This window comes from Gasterosteus aculeatus, chromosome 17, assembly GCF_964276395.1.
Source record: "Gasterosteus aculeatus chromosome 17, fGasAcu3.hap1.1, whole genome shotgun sequence".
In the NCBI taxonomy this organism is placed as follows: Eukaryota; Metazoa; Chordata; class Actinopteri; order Perciformes; family Gasterosteidae; genus Gasterosteus; species Gasterosteus aculeatus.
The window spans coordinates 9,262,689-9,288,030 of record NC_135705.1 but is presented as its reverse complement, the minus strand read 5'-3'; the positions used below and the strand labels follow the sequence as shown (position 1 = coordinate 9,288,030).

At 42.9% G+C, this 25,342-nt stretch overlaps 5 protein-coding genes across 6 annotated transcripts; 2 read left to right on the top strand and 3 right to left on the bottom strand.

The window, feature by feature from the left end:
* Positions 1 to 233: 233 nt before the first annotated feature.
* slc25a20 (solute carrier family 25 member 20) lies at positions 234 to 4,651 on the bottom strand. Its single transcript, XM_040203977.2, has 10 exons — positions 4,499 to 4,651; positions 4,303 to 4,408; positions 3,579 to 3,671; positions 3,354 to 3,481; positions 3,170 to 3,260; positions 2,933 to 3,050; positions 2,260 to 2,332; positions 2,065 to 2,174; positions 1,797 to 1,921; positions 234 to 896 (listed from the first exon to the last, which is right to left on the bottom strand). Exons 2-10 carry the CDS (start codon positions 4,402 to 4,404, stop codon positions 834 to 836), a joined length of 903 nt encoding a protein of 300 aa, XP_040059911.1. The 5' UTR covers positions 4,405 to 4,408; positions 4,499 to 4,651; the 3' UTR covers positions 234 to 833.
* Positions 4,652 to 5,483: 832 nt separating this feature from the next.
* nckipsd (NCK interacting protein with SH3 domain) lies at positions 5,484 to 13,455 on the bottom strand. Of its 2 annotated transcripts, none has more exons than XM_040203972.2 (13): positions 13,067 to 13,455; positions 12,116 to 12,228; positions 11,829 to 12,039; positions 11,449 to 11,524; positions 10,789 to 11,321; positions 10,147 to 10,317; positions 9,029 to 9,115; positions 8,610 to 8,748; positions 8,433 to 8,513; positions 8,058 to 8,186; positions 7,656 to 7,745; positions 7,390 to 7,562; positions 5,484 to 7,164 (listed from the first exon to the last, which is right to left on the bottom strand). In XM_040203972.2, the coding sequence occupies exons 1-13, from the start codon at positions 13,235 to 13,237 to the stop codon at positions 6,940 to 6,942; spliced, it is 2,199 nt and encodes a 732-aa protein (XP_040059906.1). In that variant the 5' UTR covers positions 13,238 to 13,455; the 3' UTR covers positions 5,484 to 6,939. The 2 variants fall into 2 exon arrangements, with proteins under 2 accessions (XP_040059906.1, XP_040059907.1); XM_040203973.2 differs by having other exon boundaries at positions 10,789 to 11,318; positions 13,067 to 13,237.
* A 299-nt stretch (positions 13,456 to 13,754) lies between these two features.
* On the top strand, positions 13,755 to 15,895 carry ndufaf3 (NADH:ubiquinone oxidoreductase complex assembly factor). Its single transcript, XM_040203979.2, has 5 exons — positions 13,755 to 13,889; positions 14,508 to 14,703; positions 14,819 to 14,885; positions 15,259 to 15,359; positions 15,473 to 15,895. The coding sequence occupies exons 1-5, from the start codon at positions 13,801 to 13,803 to the stop codon at positions 15,578 to 15,580; spliced, it is 561 nt and encodes a 186-aa protein (XP_040059913.1). The 5' UTR covers positions 13,755 to 13,800; the 3' UTR covers positions 15,581 to 15,895.
* An 831-nt stretch (positions 15,896 to 16,726) lies between these two features.
* Positions 16,727 to 20,184, bottom strand: LOC120835235 (rab GDP dissociation inhibitor beta). Its single transcript, XM_040203974.2, has 11 exons — positions 19,964 to 20,184; positions 19,604 to 19,702; positions 19,408 to 19,504; positions 19,170 to 19,307; positions 18,889 to 19,087; positions 18,664 to 18,795; positions 18,339 to 18,438; positions 18,055 to 18,226; positions 17,778 to 17,922; positions 17,623 to 17,677; positions 16,727 to 17,543 (listed from the first exon to the last, which is right to left on the bottom strand). The coding sequence occupies exons 1-11, from the start codon at positions 20,003 to 20,005 to the stop codon at positions 17,397 to 17,399; spliced, it is 1,326 nt and encodes a 441-aa protein (XP_040059908.1). The 5' UTR covers positions 20,006 to 20,184; the 3' UTR covers positions 16,727 to 17,396.
* A 582-nt stretch (positions 20,185 to 20,766) lies between these two features.
* On the top strand, positions 20,767 to 25,129 carry tmem43 (transmembrane protein 43). The gene is made up of 12 exons (XM_040203926.2): positions 20,767 to 21,045; positions 21,804 to 21,944; positions 22,048 to 22,182; positions 22,423 to 22,517; positions 22,627 to 22,676; positions 22,755 to 22,824; positions 22,936 to 23,006; positions 23,090 to 23,217; positions 23,339 to 23,413; positions 24,096 to 24,197; positions 24,365 to 24,482; positions 24,588 to 25,129. The coding sequence occupies exons 1-12, from the start codon at positions 21,028 to 21,030 to the stop codon at positions 24,788 to 24,790; spliced, it is 1,206 nt and encodes a 401-aa protein (XP_040059860.1). The 5' UTR covers positions 20,767 to 21,027; the 3' UTR covers positions 24,791 to 25,129.
* Positions 25,130 to 25,342: the final 213 nt, after the last annotated feature.

Genomic DNA, 25,342 nt, shown 5'->3' with positions numbered 1-25,342 from the left:
TTGCAGATGGAAAAGCCATTTGTGGAATTACCCTCTATTAATTATTGTAATAATCTATTATTTATATGTACGACAGTTGTACTGCTTCGAATTACTATGTGATTTGCATTTTCATTCTTTTCGCATAATTATCTGTCTCTTATCATTCTGTGTTAGTTAGCATGGAAAGTCAAGGCTCCTGTTTTTTTTAGATCCCCAAATTACGCAATTTAGAAAGAAGTGCACAACAATCATTTCTAAATATGGATTCTATCTTTTAATTTCTTTACATTTCAACATTCATGTAGTTTAGTGAATCTCACTATGACCACTCTCATAATTAACAGAATGAGTAGCTATCTTTGGTGGTCACTGAGTGGAGGGGGGGGGGGGGGGGTGACCTCGCAGGAAGCAGACAATTTAAAATGTGTGTATTGCCAAGAGACTGATGGAACACAGTAAAACCTACATCACCTTTTCCCTGATATGTACACCTGCTCACAGATAACGAAAGGTAAGGCACAGCATGTTCTCTTCACCCCTTTTCCTTATACAAAAACAACAATAAAAGAGAAATCAAAATTTAAAACGAAAAGGAGTGAGAACGTGCATCTGTTTGTGTGTGTTTATGTTTAAGCACTGGTACCAAGTCACCACAACATGTCTGCTCCGCTTCCTCCACACGTCTGAATGATCCACACGCTCTACAGTACGCGGTTCGAAGATAATCAAGTACATAGTTGGAAACCTGTTAAAATCTCTCTGAGATTTACTGTGTGTGTGTCGCTAATAACTGCTCCGTATTAAACGGTTATTTTCCTGGGATTCCCATACGAGGCGATGCTGAAACTTCCTCACAGGTCCGGTGCCATCCAGTGCAGGAACTTCATTGCAAATTCAAATCCTAAGAAACAAGCCTGAAAAAATAAAAATAAAGATGTATAAAAACAGAACTTTTGAGCTTCCATGAATTCCTTTGTCAAGCTGAGCTAAATTCTGAAGTTAAATATGGAAAACCTTTGGATGACTTTATATGAAGAGGCCCTTGTATTTAAAAACTCAACCTTCATTAGTAGGAGCTTTAAGACACTGACAATGTAAGTGATGTTTCTGCCACTGTGCACTGAAACTAACCAACTCATTTTCATTATTGATTACCATCCATCTCGCACCATCCATGGTACCTCCATCAATGAGGTCAAAGAGGACTTTAAACTGTTTAAACGTTTTTAAAATTGTTTAAACGTTTGTTGTTTTGCCCTGAACATTTTTCCAAGAATTTCAATTTGTGTCAGTAAATTAATTGATCAATTGTTTGAGCTGTAGAGCCCACTACCAAATATAAAGATGCAAACTTTTATTTAGACGGTAATTGTTGACAGCCGCTTAAATACATGAAATATGATCTGAAAAGCATGTGATTCTGAATAGAAAAAGAAGGATTGCTCCTGTGTCATTTGTTATTTGTTAATCATTTCCAGACATAAAAGCATGACGGGTATGAGTGCAAAAACATTCCAATACATATACTACCGTACTATTTAGTACGTCTGAATACAAAGCGTGTCAAAGGCAGTATGCCAGAAACACCAGAATATTCTACTGTATCCGACGGCCTTTTGCAGCATGCAAGCCAGCGTGATTCTCTAGCTATTCTGACCCAGAATCCTTTGCACAGCAGACTTATGAGCAGGAGGGTCAAAGTTCGAGGTGCCATGTTGTAAGGAAGTAGTATACTGCACACCACAGTATTGACTTTGTAAGGGAGCTGCTTTTTTTTCGCAGTATGTGCTAGAAGTTAAATGAAGAACACTCACGGCGTTTGCGGGAAAAGCTCTCAGCATGACGGCGTTGAAGCCTTTGTACAGAGAGCCGATGCCCTCTTCTCGGATCAGCTCCCGCAGAACGTCCCGAAAGCCATTGGGGTACTTTCCTTCAGGAGCTGAGGGAGGGAAGCGTTAGAAAACTCGCACAAAGACACTTGTGCTAAACAAATGCCAAAACTAAGATTTCAGAGTTGGTAAGAAACTGCGGTCGAAGGGATATTTCTGCCTAAAAAAATATCTGGAGAATCTAAAAGCAAACCTGTTTGGAAACGAGACTTGAGCACGTCGGCTGGAATTGCGACCGCCCAGTTAAAGATCCCAGCCATCCCGCCAGCAAACAGCACACTGGGAACGCTGAGCTCGTTATGGCTGCGAGGAGGAGACAACAGGTCCAACTACTCAACGGCCTTACAATATAACTAAAGAGCTAAATAAAGAAGTAAAAAATATTCACCTTTTCCCTGCTGGTGTGAGGACGTTCTTCAACCACTCATAAGAAGTGAAATACATCCCACTCGCCGGAACATCTGAGTGACATATGAAAACATTTTAATATTTCTAGAATAATAAATATACGTCAGATATTCTGACAGAACAGGAGAGGTTTGACATGAATGTGTGTGTATCTAAAAACATGATTATAAACCACCTTAAAAGGATTGGAGACAAAATAATGTAAACACATTGTGAAAAAGTGTCTTATGCTAGTAATTGCTAACGTAGCCTTGGTCCGCTAGCTTTATGCTAAAACCCCCAGATTCAAACTTTACATTTTATACAACTTTAAGTTTGCATATGCAGTAGTACTATTTCAAAACGCATTTTGAGTGACCTCTCTAGTAGAATTACAAATGATATTTCCAAGAATGATTGTCTTGTTTCTGTGCACACACACAATGTCAGATCTGTGTCGATTGTTCAACCCAGCTCCTCTGGTCAGCAGGAGTTAGTTTGAATTTCCAGGGGATGCAAAACTGCACCAGCAAATGCAGTGAGATGAGAAAAATATAGATTCAAAGTACCGAAACAGTAACTTTGTATGGAGGAAAACTCCACACAGGAGCCTTTTAAGAGAATTATTCTCATTTTATGATCCAAGTCTCGGGTTTACTATTAACCAGCCGCACCTCTCATCAGAGTCAGCGCGGTGCCTTTGTAGATTCCTCTGATCCCAAACTCTCTGTACAGCTGTTTGACACAGTCCATGGGTCCGGCATACTTCACCTCTCCTGTTGATGCCTGGATCTGCACACACACACACACAAAAACACACACTTTACCCCCACTGATATTCCATTGCGCCATGTGGAATCTACTATAATTCAGTGGGGAGCACATAGTGTACAAAACACGTGACCTCTGACCTGTAGGAGGCATTTGATGCGCTCTCCCGGAGCCATGATGGCCGTGGTGAACACACCAGACAACATGCCTGCAGCAAACAGCTGTGGATACCTGCAGGGGACACAACATACTTAGATATTATCACCTATAGAGCGTTAGAGCTTAATAATCAGTACCACGAACTACGGTGGGACAATCACTGACGTAAGGATGTCATCGGGGGTTTTCTGTTGTAGTTTTTTGCCCATTCCGAATCCAAAGAAACAGACAGCAAACATGGGTGTGACTCCAATGATCGGCGCTGCCATGCCTTTATAGAATCCCTTCAGACCCTGTGAGGGAGGAAGAAGAGAAGGCAACATGAGCAGGAGCGAAGGAAGACATTTTAGACGATAACGTTGCAGATAAAGAGGCAGCATGGATCCTGACCTCTTTGGCGAAGGTCTTCTTGAGACAATCAATGGTTCCAGCATACAAGAGGCTCTCTCCGGGTTTGGGTTTGGGCTGTGTCTGTAAACGCACCTGAGAGAGGAAACAGAATGCACTTTGTATGGACCTCACACACAGACAATCGAGCATCACAGCCGCAGCAGTTTGGACCCAAATCTGTGACCCCTGAAAGCCAGTTCCATAAAGAAAAGAGCCCTGACCTCAACCCCACCCAGCACCTTGAGATGGGCGAACAAGTGTATCAGTGCACGATTTAGAGTCAATCTACGTTATTTACTCCTCTAAATAAATGCTGATGTTGCTCTTTGTCTGCTTGTCATAATGTTTTAATGTGATAATATTTTGCACTATATTTTCAACTCTACTCACTCAAAGTGGCAGGTTACACTTAAACAAATAGAGATACAATTACATTATTATTAAAATCACCTCATGTATATGTATACATATATAATTGTTTGATGGATCGGCGCTCTATCAAAGGTAACACCTTGAATTCAGAGGTGATGCAGACACAAGCCCAGCAGTGTGTCGTGTAACACAGTGAGAGTGGGTCAAAGGTGCCTTCATATTTACATCCACACTGCTGCTGACAGCCTCTCCGGTCACCGGCTCCGATGTCCGCAATGTCACCGGATGCGCCCTCGTGCTCGTGTCTCATTAGGTGCGTGCTGCAGGTGAGACACGGGAGTTGAATAATCACCTTTATGGTGTCGAGTGGATGTCCGGCGAAGACGAGGCAGACGCCGCCGAAGCCTCCTGCGAAGAAGTTCTTCATCGGACTGATCTGCTGCTGTTTGGACATTTTTCTAAAACACAAACAGACTTAAATGAAACCGGCCCTGAAAATGAAATCAAGCCGCAGATACACGGAGAAGGACGAATAAGCGACATATTACCTGGTCGACGGCGTTCCTGTGAGGTGCGTTTGCGTGCTGCTGTCACTCCTGACTGACAGACCTTTCACCCACTTATTCACCCGGAGCGCTTTGACTGCGACACAGCGGCACTCTGGTACGCTCCTGTTTCCCTTCCGGGTGGAAACTGGTGACTTCTGCTCGATGGAAACATCTATTAATATATAATAATATTATATGTACAAAAGTATAATGTACACATTTTTGTTGTTATCGAATATATTTAAGGATGTGCGAAATTAATTGTATTCAAGCGTATTTCAAAAAATAAACCCTGTTTAAGTAATATTTTTAGTTACATTAGTGTTTTTGATTCCATTTTGTATAGTGTATATATAAATTATGCAAAAAGAATAAGAGGAAGAGGAGGATGTTCTGTTATTCTATAATATAAAATCATAATTGTAACCCAGTTGAAGTTGAACATTTAGACACTACAGTTAACTTATTCACAGCTATCAGATGTCACTGGAACAGTTCACCTTCAAAGTTACCAAACCACCAGACTCGCCTGTTCATCATCCTCTTCTCCAGAATCTAGTTTGGCTTCACCTAGCGGTTAGCGACTGTTATGTGTTTGCAGGGGAGGTTTTTCAATGTAAAGCTTATTATAGTTATTTATTTTGATTTGTGAATATTAACTGTCTAAAGGAATTTATATTTGAGTTTAAGTTGTATGTTTCTCAATAACATTAATCTAAAAGAGAAGAAAAACTGTACTTGTCGTGTTGCTAGAGATAATTAGGTGATATTCTGTAGCGAAGTACTTTTGATAAAGAAATAAGGATCTATGAAATTTAGTTTTACTGTGACCGCTTATATTATTGGTAATATTTGTTTGCTCAATTTGTGAAAAGGTAGCTTTTTTTTTTACAGAAACTAAAAATGTAGTCATTTTTGTAACAGTCTGACCCACAACATGTTCACAAAAATCTCAAACAAAATCAACAACAAACAATCCAAATACTCCCGCTGTTAAAATATAGCTTTATTAGTTTGATTATAACACTGTTGTAGCACTTTAGCAGACAATGTTAATCATGGAAAGAAGGAACCTTCACCTCTCTCACACCCACTGTAAACAGACACACAAATAACCAATAAACTAACCCTCGGACATTAACTGAAAACTGATATCACTTCTGGATTACATTAACTCCAGACAGAATAGCCATGCCAGAGACAAAAACAAATATGTCAAAGTGTAAGTGGGGGTGACATCAATCATTACATTATTGGGAAGAAACAAAGAAAGGTAAATGGTTAAAGTATTAAAACCACGAGGACGTTTTTCAATAGGAGCATCAGATAATAACTAGAAATAAACAACAGTGATTAATGTATCATCTTGGGGAATAATAACTGCAGTTATTATTACTTCCAGAAAGCCAAGACTATTGGTATTTTTGAGCATATTGCAAGTTGCTATGTAAAGCCTTATTATGGCACAATTAGTTTGAATGTGAATGCAACATACAAAGGTTAATCTAGGAACGATCAATAATTCTGTATGTTAAGAGGAGCTTTGCATATGCACATACAGAGCGATCATCAAAATGTTTGATAAGCAGTGAAGAGACAAAGGTACCGGACTGAGAAAATTGCAGACGGAGCTACAGGAAAGACTCAATATGTGCAATAATTTCCTCAGCTCAAAGCTTATAACACATGAGTCAGTGTGCTTTTCTCTCACTAGAATAGTAAACCTAAATAACTAATTCTAATTCTATGAATGAAGGGGTGAATGAAAGACGAAGTCACTTTTAAGTGTTATTCTCTGTTCAGATCATACTGCTTGCAGTAACACAGTAATTCGGTCCCACTACAAGGGAAGCACATGACCTATTCTCTCGACATTTCAAATAATGGCACTTTTATCTGTAACGTGACTTCAAATCTCTTTTTTTATTCAAAATCTATCATTTTATTGTAAAATAAATTTGGTTAAATATATATTTAATACTATAAGTAAATACAGAAGTTATTGAATGATTTTAAAGTCATTGTTGCTATGAATTAACTGTGAAACAGCCCAGTATTTTGGCCTATTGTTTCGCTATTTTGAATCTAATAGTGTGACTAAACCTCATGTTTTTTCTCGTGCATTCGTCACACATTTTTCCATCTTGACCATCGCCACAGAATCAAAGAAATACCTACTTAGCTTTCAAATGAAATTGACTTGAGAGAGAAGAATCTGTGAAAAACAGAAAACATTTTCTAATACCAACATCACATGCATGCAGCAGCTTTGGACTTTGAGTCCGCGAAAACATTGGCGAAACTGATTAGCTCATCTCAGGACATGATGGCACAGAATACAGTGGTGTCCCAATAACTGCCAGCTCTTTGTTTTTTCAGCATTTTACTGTACCTCCCTCCGGTAGACCGGAGCAGAGTGTGTGAGTACGTTGGTGTTATCGTCAGTCGTGGTTCTCGTTGATCTGTGGGAACTCCTTGTAGATCTGCTGTACAATCAGCTTATCCATCTGTTTTGCTGTGGCGCTCCCTTCGTCCTCTCCTGCATCTTCCTCCTCCCTGAGAATCCTCTGCAGCACCCCCTGCAGGTCGGACAGGCGGTGCTGGTGCTCGAGGTAGTCCGTCGAGCGTATTATGGAGTGCATGAGGGAGAGATACTCCATCCTCAGCTTCACAGGGAGGGCAAGAGAGCAGATTACAATCAGACAACAAGCTTTTGATTTTATTAAACACATAGTTTCACATTTAAGAAGAAACGGTTATACAGATGAGAACGTCTGTTCCTATATTATATCTGTCCATTAAATGCAATTACAAAAAAAGACTGTGTTCCATGGATGTGAGATTGTTCCTTAAAAGCCTGACAACAACCAGTAGCTGTGTCCAGGTCTCACCTTGTCTCCAGGCGAAAGGTCAGATATTTGTCGAACAGCAATGTCAATCATCACCATCATGTCAGAGCAGTAGAAGATGTCAGCGGTCTCCCGGCTGGCGAAAACATCCTGCAGAAACTTGAGCACCGAGTGCGGTGCAGGCGGCGTGTGTTTGAATATACACACAGGGTCGTCTGGAAAGCAGAGGGCGCCGAGCGAGAGAGGACGTCAGAAGACGGCAGGCATGGATGCAAAATGGGAAATGTGACAATCGGGGGTATTTTTACCGCCTCTGTTAAGAAGCAGCAGCACTTTCTCTGACAGGATCTTGAAATTCTTCTTCTTCAGCTCCTGCATTATCACATTGCTGCCGGGTGCTGGACGACGTGGAGAAGAAAAGAAAAGCAAATATGGAGACCGTTAAAACAATGCATAACTCAATCTACCCAGAGTTGTTCTGCTGATTAATAAAATTATTTCTGTATTTTTATTGAAAAATACAATCTTGCAATAAAACACTTAACCAAGTAGGTTGACTCCATGTCTAATATACATTTTATATTGCTTCCAAAAGCAACACGCCTCGCCCAGCTGCCCTTAACATCATGATTTACACTCTCGTTGTGCTTTCCCTGCTACGACCGTTCATAACGTCTGCTGTGAAACGGCTCCATGGCGGCTGTTCTCACATGTGTGGTGCAGGTTGAAGGCCAGCAGGAGGTTCAGGAAGATGTCGGGCAGCTGCTCCGTGGGATCAGAGGGAAGTCCGTCTTCCACCACACCGAGCAGAAACTGGACAAAGTCCGCATTCAAGTGCTCTGAAAGCAGGGAGGGTGAGGATTATGTCCTGATTAAAGAGCCCTTATCCCTTTTAAACCTTCAAATCAGGAAAAACATTCATAATCCTAAAGTGAAAACCGTGTGGTCAAATAGACAAATACTATGTTGTTTTTTATTGTTTTGGAAGGATCACCATCAGGGAGGGTCCTTTTTTGTGTCCTCAACCTGATATGCAGTTGCAAAATACACATGTTCCATTATATAGCGCATTACAAATAGCATACCGTAGTGATGATATGGCACCTGTTCGCTCATGGAGAAGATCATAGTGAGTACTAAAGCAGTGTAACACATCTTCTGATGCTCTGGGGAAGGAACAAACGCAAAGAAAAAGTCATATTTATCCAGGATGGGGGGGTAGTGCAGATGAACAAGATGGAGTCGAAGGTAAATAGTCTCACCTTGTGTGTCAGTCTGTAAGTCCCTGGCCAGCTCCATCGGGAGGATGGAGTTGAGGAGGGTGGAGATAAGAGAAGCATCCAGGCTGCACATCGCCCCGAACACTTTGAGCAGCAGCAGCCGTAAAGAGACGCGATTCTCCTGTATGGTCACATGATGAAAATAATCACAATAATAAAAATAACGATGAGATCAATTAGGCTGAAATCGAGTTCCCTCTCGGTACATTACGTAGTTAACAACAAACACAAACTGGATATTGTGTATATTAAAGAATCTCTTAACCATAGAAACTAGACAACATTATCTTTGCAGACCTATTTACACAATGGGCCTCATACCTTCATGTTTCTCTTGACTACAGATTAATTTAAAGTTAATAGTGTTCAAAATAAAAGGTGTTGTTTTTATGACGTCTTACCATCTGATAGTATGAAACCAGAGACAGCACATTCTCGTAGTGGTTGGCCTTCGACATCTTCTTACAGACCTCTGGATCTGCATCAGTCTGAAACATAAAAAACCCTTTGAGTTGTAACAACGATGACGTAATAACATCGGTACTACGTAACTTTCTAATCCATGCGGCGGTCGTGGTCCCTGAACACACCGCAGGAGGATCGTGAAGCCGCTGAACGCGCATTTAGACAGTTCATCCCTGAGGTTCAGGACAAACTGCCAGCAAAGAATATTTGGCAGCCTGGAGCGTTTACAGATTCAGTCTTTAAACGCCGTGATGGATTTGTAAAGTCGTCTGAGCCGGTCTAATCCCATCAAACACGTCCGGTATTTACAGCAAGACAGCTGGACGGGTCCTGTGGTCACATCAGGGATTCATCACGAGATAATATACTCACATTATGAATGAGGATGAACCAGTGATGTCAACTCAAAAACTCCTACTAATGCGTGTTGAATCAGTGACTCAATATGTTTTCATTAAAAACCGACCGACCTTGCAAAACTGGGGGTTTGGACTGGTGATGTTTTACCCGTCTATGTTATTGTGTTACAATCCTGCTTGTTTCACATTCACTGGAATGTGTATCTGTTGTGTATCACTTTGCCACCTTTATTGTGTGTTGACAGTCAATCAGGACCTGGGTCACATCTTCCGACACTTAAGAAAACAGAGATTCGCTTTGTTTCAAGAATTCACTCTGGGTTCAGTCATTAAAGAAGTATAGAAAATTAATGTCCTGGAAAAACTTGCTCAGTGGTGGAAAATATTTAAACATTCTCCTATTTTCATCATCATGCTCTTGATCACATTAACGTTCAAATGGTAGTTAACGTATAACAGTATTTCGAAAAAGCTGCTAGTATAAAGTCTGAATGAGCCCAATGCTCAGTGTTGGGACAGTTGGATAAAAATAAATAGGTCCCCCTGTTCACAAAGATTAAGCAGACTTCCACAGAGAGGAACCCACTAGTCTGGGATGTGATCCGTAGGGGTGTCACAACATCGAGATCATCACTGAAACAGTCCTGGAAAGGGATCTGCGGGAAGAAACAGGAACGAGCTCACCGCATCCTTACCAGTATCTTCAGCAGCTCCTCCAGGTAGCAGGCGATGAGAGCGTGGTCTTCATGGAGCGCCCAGCTGCGCTGCTGAGAGTCGTCCCGGTGTCGGGCGAGGTCGCTGAAGATCACCTCCAGCCTCTGTTCATCGTGACACACCTGACCCTGCGGCAGCGCTGCACTCACATCCTGCAGGGACAGAAAACATCACGGCGCGTCTATTTCTTTCACTTTGAACGACCATCACAATTAATGGAAAAATGGAAATACTCATTAGAGCAGATTTAAAGGATGCTTCTGTGCTCCACATCTGTGTCTGCATGCAGCTGCAAAGTATGAGATACAAGAAGAGGTGATTCGCTGTAATTCTCAGTTCAATTTGGTTGAGTTTAAAACTACTTCTACGGCCTTTTTTGAACTTCATTACATGTCACGCTACCTTCTATCGACCACCTTCCACTGACAGTAAGATCTGCCAGAAAAGTACCGGAAATTTCATTCAAGCTACGTCAAGCATAAAATGAGCATGTGGGTGAGTGATACTGTGGGAGAGTCCCAAAAGGAAACGCCAGCTGAATGACGAATGAGCTGTAGCTCTCAGCGACCCCGGTCTTCTCCTCCTGAATCCACATGACGTAACGAAAAAAAACAAAACCTGACCTTGCTCTTCACCAGCGAGAGGAGAACTTGCTCCAAATCCGACGAGGCTGGAGGCAAGGCGGCCTGCAGGTGGCCGACCACCACGGCCACGGCGACCCGCGACAGCTCGTGACTCAAGCCCGTGTTCTTCCGGACCAGCTCGATCAGCTCGGCCCCGATCGTCATGGGAACTGGCTCAGAAGCTGCGGGGCTGCCAGGGGGGCTTTCGGCGATGGAAGGGGGGGCAACGGGCCAGTCGCTCTCCGGCTGCTCCTCGGCGGGGGGGCGCGAGGGAGGAGGGGTGACACCGGGAGGCTGCGGGGCTGGGCTCTTCTTCGCAGGAGGCGGCTGAGAAGGGGAGTCGGAGGGCAGTGCAGCGGGCTTCACGCGGGACGGCACGGGAGGAGGGGGGGTGCTGGAAACACTTGGCAAGCTGACATCGGAGGAGACCAGGGAGCGGGTGGAGCCAGACTCTAAAGAGGCGGTGCTGGTCGCGAGGGAGGGAGCGGGGGACGGAGGGAGAGAGGACAGTCTGGAGGGGACCTCTGGCTCTGCTGAGGGAGAGAAAACGAGAGCTCCAGTTACAGGGAGGAGAGGGAACAGGAATGACCCGACTAAGAATAGAGTGTTTGTGAAGTAGCTGCAAAATCACTGAGCTGTAATTTGTGGGTCTGTTCTCACCTGGACGCCGGCCGTTGCGCTGTTTCTCAGGGGGGGGTGGAGTGATTGGAGCCGCGCGTCGAGCTTGAGGAGGCACCTACAGGAGGTGAAACGAAACACAAACTGGCTGATTTGAGGGTACATTGTGTGTGTGTTGCTCTGTCAGAGAAACATTCCTCTCTCATGATCTATTCTCTAACATATTTAACACTCAGTTTAGGCTGAAGACATTTCTTAATCCCAGTGAGTTCTTTAATAGACAAAACCGAGAGAGATAAGAGACAGATGACGATATGCCGGCGCTTCTCGTAAGTATGAAAAATGTATGTGGGTTCTGTTAATATTTTAAGCTTGCATAAGCTTAAACTTAATTGGTGGCTTTAAATAAAATCTCTTGTCACCTGATAGAAACCCGGTTCCGCCTGTATGTCGTCCCTGCTTCGGGACAACGGCACGTTCCCCTGCCGGCCGTAGTCCCGGGTAAGGCCGTTGGGCGGAGGAGGAGTTTGACTGATAGATATTTCGCTGCTGGAGGATGGGAGGCCTTGTTTGTTACTGGAGGCAGAGGAACTTCGTCGGGTCAGCGTCTCCTTTCTGTGATGGATCAACTTTCTGCAACGGAAGACCATAATGATTTATACAACAAGCCAGACCCAACCAGCATCTTGCAACGTGCATTTTGACTCACTGGAGAACATCTCTCTGTTCCAGATTGTATTTGCCTCCGTTTTTTAAGGCCACGTTGTGGATGCCTTCAATTGCTCTGTCAATAGACTGCAACACCTCATCCTGCTCCGGAGCCTTAAATGAAAAAAAATAGAGAAAATAGGGGTCAAATTAAATATTAATTGACATGAATATCAAATTTTAAACATAATGGAACAGACTTGTGGCCTGTGGGCATGTGTGACTCCAGGCAGAAACAAACTAGGGCAGTTATCAAATCTATTAACAAAAACTGCCTTTTAAACCGTGACACGCGTGCTTAGTGAGGCCTCCCATTCAGGCTCATTAAACCTCCGAAGCTAATGTCATTAACAACAGGAACAACATTCCTGTCCTGTGGAACAAAAGCTCTAGTTCACTGTACGGATCCTGAATCTAAGCGGAACGGCTACATAACAAGGATTTTTTACTGCAGAGCACATGTGGGTAGAAAAGCCATGTGGAAGATACTTGTTCAACAAGGGTAGTTTAGTTGAGAAGGATTCTTAAAATGATAATATTAATGAATAAAATAGAGACGTAGTCAGAGGAGCAGAAGAGTTTAATTTGAGCAGAAACAGATGCTCTCTTGTTGGTCTGTGGTCGTTGGGTCTGCCCGGTTTCATTTCCTATTCTATTTCAACTCATCTCACATCCTTGTGTGCATCTGCTCTCTGTCGCAGTGACCAGCTGCAGTGCAGAAGGTCTCAAACCCAATGCAACGTTTCCAGTCATTTATTCCGCAAGAGTGCATCTTCTTCCAGACAATAATGCAAACACTGCGGTACACACAGCACGACGTGGGATCTGCCTTCATCCCATCAATCCAACCATCAACGACACTACGCATTCACCAGATTTCCCTTCACCTGACGATGCGACATAAGGTCACCGCTTGTCGGAATAAGCACCCCGGTCACGGATCGGTGTTTACCTGTATCTTTTCGATGTATGACGATGGGATGTAGCCGGTTTCCCCCGAGCTGCAGAGGGACCCCAGCCACCAGTGTTTGTTGCTCCTTTCCAGGATTAGGAAGCTTTCTCCGGCCGCGAAGTGCAGCGAGTTGGGCTCCGCGGATCGGAAGGCGTACAGAGACCGGTACATACTCCGATAAGACTTCCACGCACCCAAATCACCCGAAACAGCCAAAGAATCGGTTACTGAGACGTAGAGTCTCGGGCGGGGCGTAAATATCTGCTCCGTCGGCGTGGATTTAAAGAATCTATAAAAGCATGTCCCCGGTGGATCGTCGCTGTCTATTTACAATGTAGCTCCCGGGATCATCTGACCCGCGACTGTTGCCTCTGAACACCGCGAGCGGCGCTGTTTCGCCCCCAGGCATTGTAATCGAGGGCAGAGCGGTTCCTCCCACGATCGTCCCGGTTCCCTGTAAGAGGCGTTATGACTTTACATCCGCTGCTTTAGAAGCTGAGCATTTATCTAGTCATATCAAATAATATAAAACATAAACTTCTCTTAGCTCCTACTAACACCATTGTTCATTCCTAGTGATTATTTTACTCACACGGTAAAGTGCACACGGACTACCAGGTCGTAATGCATGTTAAAAGTGTAACATATTCGGGTGTGTGGTTACATGACACCGGAAGCAGGTGTCCGGTGTTACACAGAACGTTGTCCCCCTCCTGTGTCGCCGCTGGGTCAGTATGGCCGCTGTGGTGTGCAGCAGATTGCTCCTCCAGAGATCAACGCACGGGTTTCTCTTCTCGTCCGGAGCAGGTCCCGCTCTCTCGAGGTAGGCTTGTGTATCATTTACTTATTCCTTTCTGGCTTTCTTCACCTCTGCGTGGACACGAGGACGTTAATAAGGCATAAAATACCTCCACTGTCGCAGGAGTGTGACATGTGGGATACAATTCATATTTCAGGGAGGCAATGCTGGTGATGTTCACACCAGACAGCATATCATACACTTTCCGTTTTCAGTTCCAGTAATTTTAGGACTCCTCTTTTTAGCTGATGTAGAAACAAGCTGGCGAGGCAGAAGTTGACAAGAAAGTACAGCGCATCACATCTCAGATATTAAGAGTTGCCAGCAAAAGTGTAGGAAACTAGAATTCGCTGCAGCGCCTTAGACGAGCACAAATGTGTGTTTCCTGGCTGCCCCTTTTCTGCAGGAACTGGCCCAAAGCTTTTGGCAGTCTCCTTTTGTCAGTAGGTTGGCATTGGGATTTTGGCTTTGAAAGTGGGCCACATAGCAAGAGTTAAGCTGTGCAATAAATGCATAATTACTCAAATTCCATGCCACAAGCAGTCTTTGCCCTATTAGTACTCACTATAAATAACAGAAATTACCTGTTTTTGTACTTAACCTGGCGTTGGTTCTAACTAGTTAACCTGTCTGTACCTGCAGCCCGTTTCTGTGCCGCTCACATAGATTGGGTCCTGGCGATGATGAAATGTATCAGCGCACCTCGGTGTCCGTCATGCAGAAGGAGCCGGGCAGTGGGGTCATGATCCAGAGCTACAGTTCCAGAGGATTCAACATCGACGGCAACAAGGTGTTCGGGCCCTGTGCCGTACTGCCCCCTGCTATCCTCCAGTGGAATGTGAGCTCTACGTCCACGCTACCTTCAGAGTTTGGCGTGTTGTTTACTGCTTTGTATTCAAACATACACACCGATCTGTGTTCGTCTCTCTCTCCCTCTCTCTCTCTCTCTGCAGGTTGGAAGTCATGAAGACATCACAGAAGAAAGTGTCTCACTTTTCCACATGCTAGAACCAAGAATAGGTAAACAACATTAAAATAAAAGCACATTAATACACAAATACCAAAGTATGATGAATAGTAATCTTCCAGAAGGTTTTCACTCCGTCTGTGTTTTTATGGTGGTGTAGTGCTTGTTGTTCTAATGCCCCCATTTATGTTACATTAGGTTTTGCAGCTATGAAGGTCATAGCACATCATTTACATCATTCTTATATTCATCAAACGATTAAACGATGCGTGTCCTCTATGGAAGTCTCTACATTCATTCAATCGTTCATAGCAGTTATTCATATTTTTTTCTGAATCTCTTTCAATAATTTAGGTTTGTATAATGTTGTATTTAACAACAAAAAGGTCCTGGTGTCATTTGACCCGTTTTCTTTTTATTGAACAGAGATTCTTGTGCTGGGCACAGGTTCACGGGTTGAAAGAATTAAACCCTCAGTCCTGGCTCTGCTCAAACGTAAAGGCATCGCGGTGGAGGTGCAGGACACGGTAAAAGTGCTTATATTCTTCCTGACAGCATTGATGACACGACACACTTCCAGCAACAGCTTAAAACTCCTCCAGCTGCTTTGAATCTTTTTTCCATCTCTGCTGTTTTGCAGCCGAACGCATGTGCGACCTTCAACTTCCTGACCAGTGAGCGAAGGGTGGCGGCTGCTGGTCTGATCCCTCCGCCCATCAGCACGGCGCTGGAGGCGGTACAAGAATAAGTGTTGCTATGTCAACCAGAACAGGACTGATTTCTGCAGATGGTCAGATGATCAGCTTTTCAATGATCCTATGCCTGTGAGATGGTTATTCTCCTTCTTCATGAATCTTCCAAAGGAGCAAACTGTGTGGCATACGCCTCTGAACAATCGCTATATATATTTTTTTTTAGTTGAGGATGTTCAAAGCAGCTACTGTGAAGCAGTGATCTGAGCAGTGAGCTGGCTCAGAGACGCAGTAAACCGTGTAAACATTGTTCTTGTATAGAAATCCTGTGTTTTGCGATATATATTTAAAAGCTTTACATGGAACAAAAAGCTCAAGTGTCATCATTTCTTTTCCTGGTATATAGAATATGTATTATTTATAAAAACACAAGGGTGAATCACTAATGTTTGCAGTGATGGCTGGTGGAAAATGTTCCAGGTGTTCAGTATAACTTAATATATATCAAGTAATAATAGTAATAAATAATAATAAATATGTACTTTATATAATGTCAGTCGTATTGTCTGATTGAATGGCGTTAAGATCTGTGCTCTTTACGTCATCTAGAATGTCATCCGTCTGTTGATAGCAGCTTTGACGAGAACATGCAAGCTTGGGGCAAAACCAACGTTGCCCCAGACCGAGTCTATTTAAGAGCGCTGATTGGTTACATTTTACGTCAAATATTTTTATTTATTTAATCAGTGATTGGCTTAAGTGCTTCACATGACGTTCGTATTACAGCCGTATCACGTGCAGGAAAAGCATATATTTTGCACATATATCATATTCTACAAATATTACCGTGTACATTCCATATTTCAAAAACACAAATATTGTCATTTTTTTATATTTTGGTATGATCTTTTCTTTTTTTGGGGCTCAAGCAGAGGTGCTCCAGGTGGGGCGACGCCCCCTATTGGCCAGCCGCCACTGATTGTCTGTGCAGTAAATAGTGGTTTATGTATTTCAGTATGAGTATGTTCCAGGCCTTTAGCCGAGGTGTTGGTGGTGACTCGTTCATTTGGATAATCCTCTTTACTCTGTGCGTCTGTCCACCCTCCGCCTCCACGCTGCTACGTACAGCGCAGGACAACATTCAATGGCTTTGTCCTTCTCACACATAAGCTCCCATGGATAAGAGAATCCACAAATCCTCTAGACATCAATGGGATTCATCTCGTAATCATCTGTCTCTGTGGCCAGTGTCTGAAGTATTTAAATCCCTGTTGTTCGCATGCTGTGTGATTACTTTCACCTGCTACTGCTGAGAAATTGTAGCACTGATTGGTGCTTAAAGTAATAAAACAATTCCAGTTAAACAGGCTCCAGTTAATGCTGTTTATAAACATTGACGTTAATAATGAAGCTTTGAAGATGAAGCTTTCAATGTTAGATGAAGCGTTAATCATTTTTGTCAGTTTCAGCTGATGAAGTCAATCAAATTAGATTTTTTGTTTAGACAAATATAATAAAATATAATAAAAGCCAAATTTGTAGCAGAAAAGGTTGTCCTGGTTTTTGAAGAGCGTCTCTTTGTTTCATACCAACATCACAGATGCAGGTGATTTAAACTTAAAAGGAAAATATGAAAAATGTTTTTCCAAATTGTCCAAGATTCTATAAACTGTTTCCAAAAACAGTTTATAGAATCTCATAAAAAGGAGAAATGGATAAAACAATGTAGACCCCAAACATTTAGACAGTATAGTCACTATTCACTCAAACTGCTACGTAACACAACCTCTGCATTAAAGCCGGGGTATTCATCCACATTGTGACTACGGCCTCCCAGCTGTTGAATTATTTGATCCTGGTGTTGAAAGTCTCTCACTCGTCGTCAGAGTTGTGAGACTGGTGTCTCTGTGATCCTCCGAAGCGAAGCGAAGCTCCTGTTATCCGCTGGTACATGTCTTTGATGTCCTCACATTCAGCCTCAAAGTGGTTGGTTGCGTCATACGAGCGAGACACAAATATCTGATGAAGACAAAAGAGCGAGGAGACATCAGTGAACCAGTGCTCGATTTCATTGATGGCACAGAAATCTCCTTATTACCTGACTCTTTTGTCCGCCTTCATTGGGAACTAGCATGTTGCTGACGGAAACAAATCTAGATTCAGGCGGTGACAGAAAATTACATCAATTAAATGTTGTTTGGATTGCAATTGCAAAATTAACCGTGACGTTGGAGATCGAAACGTGTCACTAACTCTTGCATGATGGGCCTGAGAAGCTCCAGCCCGGGCTCAACTTCTTTCTCTGGGTTGCTGGTTTCTGCGGTCGTGCTCACTGTGGCGATGTACATCCCATCTGCAGCCACGTTGTGCGCGTAGGACACTACAGATATGTAGATGTCTGCATGGACAAAACAGGAAGCGTTTCCATCGACAAAACTCAACCGAAATCCCTTATTTATAAAGAATCTGAGTCACACGTGTAAGTGAATGCGTGATTTATTTTTCACGCTTTACCAAAAAGAACGATTACCAGATTTCCTGTTGAGTTGTGTTTGAGGGATGATGATTTGACAAGAATGAGCCTCGTGGGTGTTTTTAACTGGATGATTCAATAAACAGATGACTCTTATCACACGCCCCACTTTCCTCACTCGATTGGGGACGTAGCTCGGGTCACAGATGAGCTGTTTACAGTGGAACAGCTGTTTTAACAGAGAAAAAGATGTAAACCACTCAGTGCACAATTGGGCTACGGAACATTTCCTCCAAACATCTGAACTGTTCTAGCGGTGCTCCAAAGCAACACCCACTTGCCTTCCCCTCAGACTTCACAGCTTTTATTTTGCCATCGTCCATCACAAGCTCATCCACTGTTCTGTTCAAGCGGAGTGTTCCTCCGTACTCTGCGCTCAGTCTGAAACACACAGGTCGGCTAATATGAACTTGGAGATGCTCCACATTCAAGGTTGTTGTTGGCCAATTGTAAAAACCATGCAAACATCTACAAGGCTAAAATATCTGTTTCATAATGTAGAACCCCACACCATGTTTCCTCCACTTCACTGAATACAATGAGAAGACAAACTGGAACTTTGTCCTGTAAGTATTTGGGGAGAAATCTAATGAGCGATGTTGTGACCTGGCAAACCCTTGTGGTAGTTCGCCCAGCCCGTACACGGGGTAGAGGTACGGACTGGAGTTGGCACGAGACACAGACTCAAAGTACATCTTGATCCGTCTGATGGTTTCCCCACATGGCTGGTCCAGGTACCTGCAGGGTTACCAGGAGACAGTAAACCAGACCAGGAACGCTTTAACTCAAAGGATCACCTAGCAATGTTTTTTTATCATTCTCTTCACTGACCCGTCACTGCCGTGTAACGCTATGGCGTGACCCGTGAACTCCATGACATCTAGACCCAGGTCGAAGCGGCAGAAAAGATCCCGTGTGGTCATTTTGTTAGGATCCACGTCCTGGCAGGTCCGAGGGTTTCTCACGTCAAAGCTCAGGGCAAAAAGCAACAGCTTCTTGAACCTTCTCCTGTCAAACATGCCCATCAGATCTGTAAAAGAAATGTTTTGTAAAACGCCATTAAAGGGAGTTCTGATTAATAGTGTGCGTTAATTGTTCTTCAGGTTCATCACCTGAGGCGTGCATGGCATCCTCCTCTGAGCTCGGGACTTTGTGCACTTTGCCTGCTTTGTATACGTAGCTGCCTTCAACAACTTTGAAGTCCAGATATCGAGTAACCTCAGTGTGCACCAAGATTTTCACTAGCTCGCCTAATACAGAGACACAGCAGGAGAATACAGAAAATTACAGTGCCCTCATTCGTACTACAATGACGCACAAATCACACGTACGCATGCACTTTGCTCTTACCATTGGCGAGAAAGAATTTGGGGATGAGGTCAATGTTCCATGCTTTTCCATGTTCCATTGACTTAGCAGGTCCTGGAACCTTAAACTTCTTGAACAGCTGTAAATAAAACAAAATGAAACATGACAAATGAGAAAAGTAGCCGCAGTTTTGTCGAACGGAGGATGTTGGCCGATGTTTGTGTTTGTGTGAACCCACCTCCTCGAGGTGAGAAATGGATCCTCCAGAGTCAGCGTTCTTGTCAATGTGAAGAACCTTTTTGCCACTTTGAGACATCAAACTTGATAGGACACATTCCTGAGAGAGCGAGAGTGCAACAGTCAGTGACACACTGTGCAATACCTGTTGGTATTTAAACAATGTTTAAATACCAACAGGAGCTCAGAAGGTGGATGATCAGTACAAATGTGACTATTTTGCTCATGCACAAACTTAAGACATAAAAGAAATGCCAATTCGGTAAATCTTTAGATTCTTGCTATGAAAGGTTAACAGTAATGACGAGTACAATTTTCCCTCATTCAGTGGGCTCTTTACAATGAATATACGTTTTCTTACCTTAAGTCCAGTTCCGAGCACAATAATATCATATTCCTCCATCTTAACAACCTGTTTGTGCCTCACTGAGTCCCAGGGCCTTTCCTGCGTGTAGCCTGTAGATAATAAGTGACACTAATGTCTTTGTCTTCCTCTTCGCAATAAGCCTCTTAAGACTGACACGTCTGTGCTATGTGTGTGTGTGTGTGTGTGTTTGTGTGTGTGTGTGTGTGGGATCGTCTGTAAGAGGTTGATACACTGTATATGATATTGGCAGATTGTTGATGCTTATGCAATACTGTGTATTTAGATTATTTAAGCTAATTTGAATTACTTTATATGCAAACAGGATTAATTAAATAGGTTGATAATTCATGATAAATAAAAGATCAAAATAAAAATGTGTGATAGGTATGTGTATCTATTGCTGCGAGTGAAAGGGAGTAAAGATTACAATATTATCCGAGCAGATGGAGCAACAGTACCACACTGTGGAAATATTCAAGTAAGATACCAGTAGGCTGACATTTTGACATTGTATGTATTATCTCTGGGTACGATAATATGACGAATGTGTATATGAGTAACGCCAAGCCCAACAAGACCAAATAACGAAAATCATATGATGTATGTTTATTAAACTTTCCAACAAGGCCTATATCCCGGATAAAAAAATAAATTTACTTTGAACAGCAACAATAAAGAAAAAAACAAAAACAAATGTAAATTCCCTCAAACCATCAAACGTAATTTCTGAAAGAATTACAGCGCCGTGAACCTCCCCCTCGGCGAGCAAAGAAAGACTCAATTACCCATGATGCTTTGAGAAGGAGACGTCCAGGTCGCAAAAAGTATTCTTTCGGTCTTGCTTGTTTAAGACGCCGCGACACTCAGACGGCGCGGTGGCAGATGTTTTACACCGACTCCGCCCCCCCCGGGTGAATTTCGGTCTACGCCGGGTATAAATGAAAGTGCATTCTGTACCGAGGAGGTTTCGCTGGTCATCTTTGAAAAAGCTCCAACTTTAACTTAAAGTTAGTTACCTAAAACTGAGATTTGACCGCGGCGTTAAACAAGTCAGGGATATGTCTTCAGCACCGACCGTAAGTTCTGTGAAAGTGACTTTGTTAGACGGGATAGACATTAACGTCAACCGAACTGTTCCTGTAATTAGCCTTGACGTCTTAACTACCGCTCCCACCCCACCCAGTTAACCTCATGGTTGAAAGTACGCTAAAGCTGTTAATTAATCAACGTTAATTTGACTAACAATGCTAGCTAGCTTTAGCATTAACGTTAATGGCGAGGTAACGTTTTGACCCCAGTTGGGTCGACGTCTAGCTTGAGCCTTAAAATGTCATTTCACAAGTGTTACTTGGTCACATCGTGCTGATGATCACACAACAGAAGAGGTGTGTCTGTGGTTCATTCCTGTGACATGTGACGGACACACGGTGACTAGTTAAGGGGACTAGTTGTATCCTGGTAGTATTAGAGAAATTTCCCAAACCTAGCTAACGTTGGTAGTGACCTTAACGTGGGAGTATTTCAGTACCAAGTTAGTTGGATCAATATATCTAATGTGCAAAGAAGGAGGCCTCATTCATTGTTTATAGGACGTCTGAAAAGCTGTCCTGGAGTAATGTAACGTAGAGATGACAAGTTCTTATATTACTATCCACTTTTAATTAATCGCATCATAATTCACATGAGACATTAGTCATTTGAAGTTCGAGGGGCTACAGCGCTCACGATTAAAGTTCAACTCCTCCTCAAATATTTGCTTCCATCTTTCTGCTGGATTTTGCGCCGTGGCAGTTGTTGTCATCTAACCATAGTCTTTCTTGCATTATTGTCTCAGCTTTCAGCCCCAAATCAACACAAGCGTGTGTCTGCTCAGTCCAGCCCTGGATTCCTGGAGCGCTTGGGTGAAACCGCAGGAGGAACTGTCACTGGTGTCGGACTGTTTTTCCTCTCGATCTATGTTCTTTTTACTAACGAGGTGAGAAATCCTCACGCGGTTGGGCAAAGGCTGCATGAAAGCTGTTTTGTTGTGTCGCGATGTGACATTAGACTTCACTCTCTGCAACTCTTTCTGATCTCAGGGACGGGCTCTGCAAACGGCCTCCTCCCTGAATGAGGGTCTCTCTCAGGTTGTGTCGTTGGGGCCTTTTCCCAGCCTCGACCTGCAGAACAACAACCGCTTAGTTCACCTGTCGTCACAGCTGCACACCTCACAGGTAGATTGTAATGTCTGGCAATCTATTCTCTCCCTCCAACCACACGGTGATAGTTTAGTTGTTTTACAAAGTTATGTCGGTCAAACCTGATGGATGTTGGCCTTCCGCAGAGCGAGGGACACAGTTGATTTAAACAAGCGTAACAGCAATCACCTGTGATTTGTTTTGTACCTAAATTAGATCAATGCTGCAGTAAATTTGACTTCAGTTAATGAATCATCTGCTCCCGTGTCTGTGTAGCCCCTCCACGACCCCAACTACGGAATTGCAGTGCAGGCAGTGAAGCTGAGGAGGCAGGTAGAGATGTATCAGTGGGTGGAGTACCGGGAGAGCAAGTAAGTGTGCATATTTAGAAAAGGGCGCAGCCATGTGTACAAAATGTAACTAGTTATATAAAGCGTTATACACCCCGAGGTAAGGTTGTTACCCTGTGACTCATTTCAGGGACTACAAAGAGAACGGGGAGACCAAAACCGAGACAACGTACTCCTACAGTGAGTTGGTAACAACATGGTGTGCTTCACACTAGATGAGCGAATCTGAATTGAAGCTCTATGATTCCTTTTATTTAGACACAGAGTGGAAATCCGAGCTGGTCAACAGTCGTCATTTTGATGAAGAAATTGGTCACCAGAACCCAAGGTATTCAAATGTTTTAAAACGATCTCCTTATAATCTGTGGCATTAGAAATATGTTTTGTTTTTTACGCTTTTTCGTGTCTAGTTAATCTGTAGTTTGTCTTTAAACCGTAGTGCCATGGCAGTTGAAAGTGTCACAGTCGTGGCTCCTGAGGTCGGAGTTGGACCTTTCAGTCTGTCTAAAGGTATCTTTACTGACATCAACACATCCAGAACCTATATGGACACTGTATTGTGTAACTAGACTCAATCCACTCTTCATTCTCAGGCCTCGTGGAGCAGATTAATAACTTCCAGACACTGAGTCTAAGGGATTTTCCTCCCTTTCACTTGGCTCCTTATCTCAGCATTGATGCTGATTATTTTTATCACACTCAATACCCACGCAGGCCAGAGGTGAGCGTTACAATGTCAACTTTCCGTATGCATTACGTTGTGGGTTCTAGTTGTGTACTAATACTAAATTAGTGCAGTATTGTATATTATTTAGTATCTGGCTGTTTTTTTTTTTCATAAGGTTGGGGATGTTCGTGTAAGATTCTCCTTTGCTGGACTGAGTGCAGAGACGTCTCCGCTCGGCCGGGCCCAAACTGTGAGTGCAACAAATGACCGGTTACAACATTCATCACGCTCACGTTGACAAATCAGTGGGTCATTGAGTTAAAAGTATTTACTGAATGCACTTCAACTATGTGTTTATCAAATCAAAGTATTTGATAAAGGGGATGGACCAGTTAATAAACATTAAATTAGACAAATTCCGTAAGAAAATGGATACAACCTCGTTGGGCTTTGAGAACTCTCCTGACAAACAATTTGTAAGTAAATTGTAAATCAAAAACAGTCTAATCAGTTACTTACAGCACTTATTTTAATGTCAGTAAAAATGGGATGATGGTGGATGACGAAACCATGGCCCTAACCAACAATTATTGTGAACACTTTTATTACCTCTTTAAAATGTCAAATATTGTTGATTTACTGTAATCAAACACTCTGCTAAAGCAATATACTATTATGAGTCGGATAAATTACAAAATTAGCATTTTGTATGCATCAGCTATGTCACATATGATAAAGAAAAGTTATATTTACTCATGTTTGAGAAGCCACTTCCACCATCATTACAGAGGACTATTTAACAATAATTGATACATTTTCTGCCCACTAAATAATCAACCAGCCATATATTTGAAACTATTTGTTTCTGCAGTGCACATGCTGTCTTAGTTTGTTGATGTTGTGCAATGTGATAACGGTCCACTGTTGTTCAGGTCAGCGTAGTGGCCATGCAGAGAGAAGAGCAGCTGATTCCTTTTAGAACCAAATCAGGAGACACTCTGGAGATCCTGTACCTGGAGGAGCTCTCTGCAGAGGTCAGGCTGAATTTAATTTAGTCTCTGCCATTGTTTTTTGTCTATTTGATTTTGTTATGGTGCGAGCGGGGGAGAAGTGTTTAAACATCCATGCCCTTATGTGTCTGGTTACATTCCTTCGTCTTGCTTTTTGCCTCTAACTGATGCAGTCGTATTGTGTTCTGTAGGATGTTTTTATGAAAGAGCTGCAGTACAACAGCATGAAGACATGGGCACTCAGGGCTGCAGGCTGGGCCCTGATGTTCCTCAGTATTCAGCTGACCATGCGTATCATCTACACACTGGGTAAACAAACAAACAAACACTCACTCACTGTTGCTGCACATCCAGTGTCATGCGTCGGTGTCTTTCCCTGCAGCTCTGGTTCTGAATTCTGTTGTGTGCCCACAGTGGATTGGGTCCCCGTTCTCAGAGAGCTTGTGTCTGTGGGGCTGAAGGTCTTCGCCCTGTGTGTGTCCTGCTCTCTGTCCCTCCTCACCATCGGCGCAGGTTGGCTTTTTTACCGACCGTTATTGGCCGCGGCTCTGGGGGCGCTTGCTCTGCTACCGATGTTTCTCGCCAGGTCGCAACTTCCAGCCAAGAAAAACGACTGACTTTGAGACTGATGAGCGTCACAACGACACTCATCAGTCTGGTTGCAGCTGTTAGTTGGAGAAATGCTGCTCCCCCCCCCACAGCTGTGTTATAGATCAAACAGGCTTCAGTGGGTAAAACAGACGTTCAATGGGAATGAAAGTGTAGTTATGTTAAAGACATTTCCACTAGCTTTAGTTTGACGTGCTGTTCAAATGTATTATACTGAGAAGTGATTTATATTTATTGAAGGTTTCCAAACTGAAGGATGTTAGAGCTTTGTTTGAAAGAAATGCCAAAGAACAGAATGTGCACTCTGTATTGTTTTATACGCATGTTAAATAAACCATTGCCGACAAGTTGAGCCTCAGTTTGGGCTTAATGGGGGGAGACGGACGATATTAAGCTTGGTAAATATCTTTTTATCGAAGCTTTTTATGAACCAAAGTAATTAAAATAATTATTGAACTTAAAAAAGTAAATATCGCCCAAGTCCGGCTACATTCATAAATTGGATTAATCTAAAATACAACTGTAGGCTGATCAGGACACTGACCACGACTCGCATGTGT